At 38.4% G+C, this 8,543-nt stretch overlaps 1 protein-coding gene across 4 annotated transcripts; it reads left to right on the forward strand.

Annotated features, from left to right (window-relative positions):
* Window positions 1-2,391: 2,391 nt before the first annotated feature.
* On the forward strand, window positions 2,392-8,400 carry LOC114519997 (serine protease 23-like). Of its 4 annotated transcripts, none has more exons than XM_028540229.1 (3): window positions 2,392-3,037; window positions 4,563-5,024; window positions 7,150-8,400. In XM_028540229.1, exons 2-3 carry the CDS (start codon window positions 4,586-4,588, stop codon window positions 7,629-7,631), a joined length of 921 nt encoding a protein of 306 aa, XP_028396030.1. In that variant the 5' UTR covers window positions 2,392-3,037; window positions 4,563-4,585; the 3' UTR covers window positions 7,632-8,400. The 4 variants fall into 4 exon arrangements, with proteins under 4 accessions (XP_028396030.1, XP_028396254.1, XP_028396183.1 ...); XM_028540453.1 differs by having other exon boundaries at window positions 4,585-5,024; XM_028540382.1 differs by having other exon boundaries at window positions 2,392-3,025.
* Window positions 8,401-8,543: the final 143 nt, after the last annotated feature.

Genomic DNA, 8,543 nt, shown 5'->3' on the forward strand with positions numbered 1-8,543 from the left:
AACTGAAATGACAACAGAATGTGAAAACTGGAATGAATAGTATGTAAAAATAGCCAAAGAAAAGAATGTGAAAGAAAAGAATTGGAACGGACAACAACTGAAAGCAAAACAAGCACAAAGTCTGGAGAGAAACGTACTGACAACCGAATAAAATCCAATAAAAGACGTCATTATAGAACTAAGAACGGAAATGACAAAAAGAAAAAATAAAGCAACGGCCGGCGTGATACACTGAGTCATTATTTGGACCTTATCATAATTAGGTCGTGTATTTTCGAGTTAACAACGAAAGAATCTTCTGTTTTAGAAGTTGTGATATATAATTTGCATTATGTCCTCGTTAGGAAAGAGACACAACTTATAAATAATAAGGGTTTTATTTCTAGATTATCCAAAGGTTATATAAGCGATCCAGAGTGTAAAAGATGGGAAAGATATTCATTTATACCATGCTTGGCAGTCGGCATGAACTTCCCGTCGCCTTGGCGTCGTTGCGGAATGCGAATCAATTCGATAAAAGGAAATAAATATACGTTAACAGGGAATCTAGTAAACACAGCGTTCCTGGGGTTTTGACAAGCTGTGAATAGTACTAATGCAGATTAATCTTTTGCAATAATCTTTTGAGATAAATGTTAATTACTGACAAAACCACGCATTTCCGTATATGTATAACATGTGATAGATAACTTCTATAAAGCAATCAAATTGAAGTCGCAAGTTTCGATCAAGCATATATGGAATTATAAAGCTCACGGCGTAGTAAGATCATGATATTCATAAAATTGCACCGAAGTGTGCCTGGTTTTTGCCCAGCTCGCTTCATTTTGATCCGTTATTCTAGCCCGCGTTTTATTCCTGGCCTCATTGTCTGCTCTTAAGTACAGTTTTGCTGATTGACTATACAGAGGTTAGATCATAAAATCATTTGTTATTGAGATGTAAAATATTTCAACGCATATTAAAAACCTCTTCGTTATCGGCACACCTTTCAGTGTTTTACTTGAATACAGCAGTTCGCAGTTTCCTAACTTTCGCAAAACAGAACATGTTGTTGTTTCGTGTTCCATAACGACGCATCAACATATTTTAACTACATATCATTACAGCTTTTCGGCACAACCCCGTTAGATTACAGCTCTCGTCGACTTTCATTAATGATCCTGGTGATAATGTATGCAGGACAAATTTGGTCACATTCTCTGGATGACTTCAATCTGTTCACACTATGTCGGCACGTAAACACTTATCGAGCACTTGTAAGATACTCATTTTATCGCCTTACCACTTGCAAAATGTTTTATCACATTATCGCTTATACTGAATATTGTGACCGTACGTACGGCAGTATATATGTAAACGCAACCATTTCAAATTTTTCTGGCAATTGGAGGTTGAGTCGTCACAGCCCAAATAGCTCATAATTTACGTTATTTCCACCCTAGACCCACATATAATAAGTATTATGCACCAACACAGAACACCAGATAATTGTACTGTGAAATTTTAGTGAATTAAACCTATGAATAGTGGAACTGTGCATGGAAACGTCTATATTTACACTTCAGGACTGCATGGTTGAAGTGCAGTTCCGAGGCGAAGCAAGACTGTATATTACCTCCAAGCTTCACAGGAAACTGCACAAGTTGACGATTGGATTAGATATATTAAGATTAAGTACCTATAGTTGGTATGTACTTGATCATCGTCAGACTTCTTTATAAGCTTGGCATCCATATTTGAAGGTTAAATAGTTTCGTGAATTAAAAAAATGAATTTCTATATGGCAATTTAATTCATATCTATGCTGACCATATACTCAAGTTGAATCCGAATACCCTAGCTATATGATCAACTGCGCGATCTCGTCGCTCGTACGTTAGTAACGTCACGTACAATTTTCAGTGATCTCTCAGTTTTTATCACATGCAATGAGTGATAGCTATTATTGATTCTTAATTTGAGGCTAGTTTCCATCTAGGTCAGTTTTTGCACAGGATGGCCTGTATATCATCAAGTACGACAAAAAGATCAAAATTTGTATCGCCGCCAGAAACAATTGCTGTACCCACCACAGGTTCAAGGTTTGCCTGTGCTTTTTCAAGTGGGTGCATGATTCGAATTACTACATCGGTACAACATCTTCATCAGTTCAACTGTAAAATTTATAGTTATAACAATTTAAGTAAACGAAATTATTATACATATTGAACGTATACATATCTAGGGTATTTTATTATGAGGAGTCGATTTTGATGGCTGTGCAATGGGCGAACAAGGTGAACAAAATTGGATTAAGTCCGGTCAGGTGCATGTTTACGAAATGAAATGATAGGTAAACACGCTTGTGCTTTTCTAATTGAAGGCTGGAGCCAAAGGGCAAACTGATTATCTGCGGTAAAACCCCACGATAATATACTAGTACTACACCCATCTCCTCCTACACAATTGAGCAAAATTTTTCACCCATCAGTGAAATGATTACGACGCAGCGTTGGTCCTCTGGCTCTGTTGTAGATGCATCAAGTCGATGGAAAAATTTATGAAGTCCGCCTGCCGGTAGATGTAGCTTTCATCATGCATGCAATGAGAATGTAACTGTTTCAAAGCAATTGACATATTTGCAATTAATTATATCAACACACAGCAACCGAATTGCCTGTTGACGTTTGAACAGGAACTATCATATGTTCACACTGTTGATAATATAAACCGACGATTGTCACGATATCTGTACAAATTCTTTGCACAATATTCTTCGTTATCATTCGCATCTAAATCTGCCGTGTAGTCGCCGTCTCGCCGAGTGTGAGAGGCAGCAAGTGCAAAGCTATTAGGTAGCCTTATTTTGTCTTAGGGTAACAAAACACGGGTTATCTCAACAGGGTATTTATTCTATCTTTATTCTAATACCCTGAAGTCGTGTCGATCGATTTAAAACGACAGAAGCGTAGATTGGAAGTCCACCGAATCAATGCCAATGCCGTTGAAGAAGTTGTAACGACGACAACCTCAGTTCGCTTGGGTAAGATTATTGGTGAGTTTGCAATAATGATGTTGGTTCGTGATCAAGCGAAACGTTCATGTGTAGAGAATAGCGAGATTGAGAATAATTTTTTGGTGCGTCATTATCTATAGAATCCACGGTCCGAGAATCAATTCAACAATCCACGCGAGCGTCTTCTGAAAATAGAGAGTCTTTGTCTTCAACTAGTTATAAATATATGAATATTTTTAAAACTGGCTGGTCATGTCGTTACGACATATTACGCTATACACAACAACTATGCGGAAATTTAACACATTTCTTTTGGATGATAGCGTTATCTATAACCGTTAATTTCAAATACTTTTCGTTTTTAACAGCATCATATAAAAATTCGGCATGCCACTGCAGTGTTCAAATGTTAAATTTAATGGCTCGTGGCCCGACGACATGTAGGCTTATTGTTACCAATCAATCCGATCGGCTCAATGTGGCTAAGATGGCCTTCTCGATCGTCTCGAAGCCGAAGGGCACCGACAAATTACTTGTACAATCAATCGTGAAGATATAATTTATGATAGCGCGTATTACCTTTTTTAACATAATGCTATATAGCTCTATATGGTGGGATTAATCGCTTTCCACTCATTCAATGAATGAAATTATTGAGACAATTTGGGCGAAATATGCTTGAAGCGACATGAGGCGACCTCTGATGGATACCCAGCATGATGTGTGGATATCCCGCAGTATTTCGACAGTTGAGATCCCCCGTCATCGTTAAGGTTACGTCTTGGCCCATGGACATAAAAGGTAGAAACTGCAAACATTCCTAAACTAAAAGGCAGGACGTAAAACCAAGTGACCGTATTGTGTATCAAAACATCAGATATATCACAGCCTGTTTTGTTTACCTTTGCGCTTTCCCTTCACCTCGCAGTTTGTTTGCAGTGTAAATGGATTGTTTACAGTACAGTCGAAACCCGAATATTTTTCTCCGTTCATGAGCTATTTTTAGATCAATGATTATTAGATGAATGAGCTCTCGAGCATTTTCCAAAATTTCTGTCAATTTGAAACAAAGCAGGGATTTGTGTCGTTCAACATAATCCGCGCATCGCCCGCGCTTGGCGTTCGCTCGATATGCGGCCGACATTTCCCAAAGGTAGATTAGATTTTGAAAAAAAAACGCTACATTTCCAAGTAAGGAATGCGAAAATTGTCGTATATAATATACATGGAGTGATTAGGAATTTAAAAATGATAATTGTCTTCACCGTCATTAGAATACAATTCCAATCATGCAGAGTTAGTTAGGGCCGATTGTACATAAGTAGGAAGAGTATTTGAGCGTAATCACATTTCGTTAGCACTCCGTCAAGTGAATACCTCTTCGCGAGCACTTTTGTTTTTGTTCGGAAATCTAGCTATTCATCTGAAGAGGATATAGACCATAGTTATAGTTCTAACAAGGGGATTCTAAAATAAATCCAGGCACTTGAACGCTCGATTAACCAGAATCAATACTAAAATCATCAAAGGCGTCTCTAATTCGCAAGTGTACGGCTTATTTCAGGTTCGAAATTTCTTGAACGCAGGATGTTGACAACAGAACAGAACAGAGCCTATGTCGTAGCGGCAGCCTTTATTTTCCTCAGCCTAATGGCATTTGGTAAAGTGGAAACAACAGATGGTTCGCCAGTGAATTCCTCGGTCAGTGATCAAGAGGAACTTCCATGGGATATTTCAACGGACAACGTCGCCGCGTATAGTGTTTTATCGACGTTCGATCTCGAGTCTTTGGTGAAGGGACAGTCGGGAACATTATCGTCGAGACGAAAAAGAGCGACGAAGATGAATAATCCTGTATTTAAACCGGTCACATCATCGGACATCAGGAAACTACCGTATCATGCTGCTGTTCATATTTCTGCGCAATGCAGTGGGATATTGATAAGCGAAAGCCATGTACTAACTGCAGCGCATTGTTTGCATGACGGAAAGAAATTTCTCATCAAACCATCGAAGCTCAGAATTGGTAAGTAGTTTACCAGTTGTAATCTAGTTGACCAATACATCACTATATACAATCTACCTCCTCTGTTTTTTTCGTGCTTTTTTTTTCAACGAGCTGTGGCAATATAGGTTCCTTCCTATATTCTTATAAATATAAAAATATTCGGATGGTCGAGGTTTGAAGTGAAAAAGAAAACGGAATAGGAACTACGACGTTTTTAGTGTCAAGACCCTCTGTCCTTAAAGTATATAGGATGATAGGTGGATGAAGACCACAATAAGGTTCTTATATATTAAAGTGTCGATCCTCAGTTTCACGAAATATTTGAGAATTCATATGTGTTCAATATAATTAAGTGATAACATTAAGATCAACTTGATAATATAATAGGATGCTGGCTTATCTATGCCAAACCGTCGGTTTCGGCCTCAAATTGAACCAACATGCAGCCGTAAACTTGCTGAGGATTCGGTTTTGGTTGAAACCATGTAGATTTGGAGGCAAGCCAACTGGCATTGGTTTTCTGAGCCTCTCTGATATTCTCTAGAATGCTTATCCTTTTTCACTTTGATTATAAGACGTGGGAGGCGTTTTAAGTGCATGAGAATTCATAAATACGGATTAATGGAATAATCCGACCGTGAGCATGGTTGAACGAATGGTATGATAGGCGCACGGAATATATCCTAGAGTGCACGGATTACGTTATTCGCTCAAGAGGGTTAAAAGTACCAGTGGCATCGCAAGAATATATAAAGCAGTGTTGCCGCCAGCTACATGACCCATTAATAACACATCGTAGTAGTTCGCCATTAGATGTTGCATGGAAACTCGTCTAGTCTTATATGAAATGGAGTAAAACCTCTTTTTTAAAAAACACTGCATGTAAATTGTATCTGCTTTTTCTCCATTTTCCTTTTGTAGTTTATATACAACACTTTCATTATTTTGCATGACCAGAAGATAGTGGTTGCCACCTTGTTAATAATTTGCTATTCATGCATGTTTTTCGTGTTTGTCAAAACAGCTTTTATTTCTACACCACACCTCAGGGATTTATAATAACTGAGAAAAATTTAAAGTGTCTTATGGGTTGGATTAAAATGAATGAAGGTGCAGTTTATAGGCAGGGTCAGTGTATAGAGCGTCTAACATCAATCTAGTTTAGATCAAGCTATGATACGATATATACTTAAGCTGATATACTATGTATAATAACTGTTGGGCCATGCATGCATGTATACAAGTCTCAATTAACTGCATTCTTGGCAGTTTTTCCTATATGCCATAAAGGATCCTGTGACGCTTTTCTAAAGTCTGTCTTCATTATGAACGCAAGCGAAATGTTATCACCAATTTACGTCTCGCCACTCGACAATTCAATAATGAAATAGTCATGAAGATTAACCTAGGCGACAAGAGGACTGCTTAAAAAACAACGTTTTAGGAAACGCGATTGGCTTCTATAAATAACTAAATGTTTTTGTCGCTAGATTGCTGAAGAATTGCTCAATCATGTGAACTTTCTATTAAGCAAGAAAAGTTTAATTATCGCCTTCCCGTGCCATCTCGATGACGCGACTGTTGCATGGTTGTTTAGGTTTCTTCACATTAAAGGCAGCACGCATGCGTATATTCCTCCGTAAAACTTGAGTTTGAGAAGAACGAACTGGGTTAAATTTGCTCGAGTTCTCTTATTTAAAGGATTTAAGCTGAAACACTGCGGTGTATGAACATTAACAAGGTCCGCATTTTTCTCTGCATCGATAGTTTCAATCCGCGGTACAATTATTTGCTTGTGCATGTCTTGCTGTGTGCACGATGCTATTTTCAGATTTGTTGTTGGTTTTTCAAATTATCAGCCTGCTACCTTTTGAATGGGGTCAAACTTTTCAAAAATAGATGTATTTATTTGATTTGATAGGTTTTGGTAAATAGTCGCAGGCTGGCGGGTATTATTCACTTCAGAGCATCCACTAACGCAATAGCCATTATTGTCGATATAACCATCGGCTTCCGCGCGGCCCTCAGACCTAGATATGTCCAGATTAGAATAAGCTCTTCTTAGCACACGCGGGTTTAATCCACACAACTTAGTATCATGATTTGTCCTATGGCGATGCTTTGACCCTTGTCGTCTTTTTAGGGCTACCAAGAGCATCGGGCCATTTTGCTTGGAAAAAAGTCAGCTCACAGGTTTACATCCCCAGAGCATGGAGGAGGTGCAAATACAGAAAGAGCTGCTCACTGGATACGGACTTTGCAGTGTTGAAAATGAGACATTTACACGGACAAAAATACCTGACTCCGAAAGCAAGCAGGGATCGAGTGAGTTCAACGATCAAATTTAATGCCTATCCAGGACTCAAGGGAGGAGAATTGTGGCATTCTTCCTGTGCTGTTGAAACTCACAGCAAGGGAAAGTTACTCATAAGTCGATGCTTTGTATCAAAAGGCAGTTCTGGAGCTGGCGTCTACGAGTCACTTGGTTTTGGAGAATACGCGGTCACGGGCGTAGTCAGCGCCATTTTAAAATTCCCCCGGAGAGGCAAATTTGCCATTACAAATAAACTGACACCAGCTAAAGTGAAGAAAATATGCCGTTGGGTAGGAAGGAAGGACTGTTAATGAAATAAATGTGGAGAGTGAGACATAATTTTCATGCAGTAACGTATAGAATGTAATGTTCAGTCATATAAATTATAGTTGAACTGGCATTATAAAATAGTATAACTCACTCGGCTGTTTCGTCGACATTGCGACTGCACTGAAATTTTAATAAACGAAAACTAGACAAAAATCGAGTTTGTCGATCTCTTGTGTACCTACAGTCCGTTTAAAAAAGCCCTGATATCGAAATATCAATACCATTCGACAGGGCATTTACTTTTTATGGTAAAACACGTAATTGGCCATCCCCAAAAAGGTGATGTTTTGCAGCCAGTGTTTTGAACGCCAGGCGCTAAAAAGTAAACATTTTCGTTTTCAAATTTCACAATATAAGATGATTTGCCTACCATCTTTCCCGTCATTCTAAGTAAAGCATGCTAGGGCCGGTTGTTCGAAAGGCGTTAAGCCTAAATGGTGGATAAGCCAAAGTTTCGTTGCGAAATATTGAAAATTGTGAAAAATACCGTCGTGTTGGCAATAGCAAGTTTAAGATGCACCAAATCTACGACGCGGACGTGACATGACATGAAAACAGCCGCTAGTGTTAGGAACCCATGCAGTTTTAATTTGTTTACATATACTTTTTTCACAAAAAGAGAAACATTTATTCTATTTATATCCCTGGAAATTAATAACGGCGGTATTACTTCACGTCCGCGTCGTAGATTTAGTGCATCTTTAACCAGTGGCATAGCCAGCCTGACGATTTTGTCCCGCTATGTAAATTTCGAGCTATTATAAATATTCATTTCTTTGAGAAATTTATTGTTTTCACAGTCAATGAACACCAAAATATTAGCATAGCGGGACAAATCGTCAGGTTGGCTACGCTACTGTCTTTAACTAACTATAATATAGCTATACTGGCCA

The sequence above is a fragment of the Dendronephthya gigantea genome, unplaced genomic scaffold (assembly GCF_004324835.1).
Source record: "Dendronephthya gigantea isolate DGI-Jeju-01 unplaced genomic scaffold, DenGig_1.0 000000F, whole genome shotgun sequence".
Taxonomy (NCBI): Eukaryota; Metazoa; Cnidaria; class Anthozoa; order Malacalcyonacea; family Nephtheidae; genus Dendronephthya; species Dendronephthya gigantea.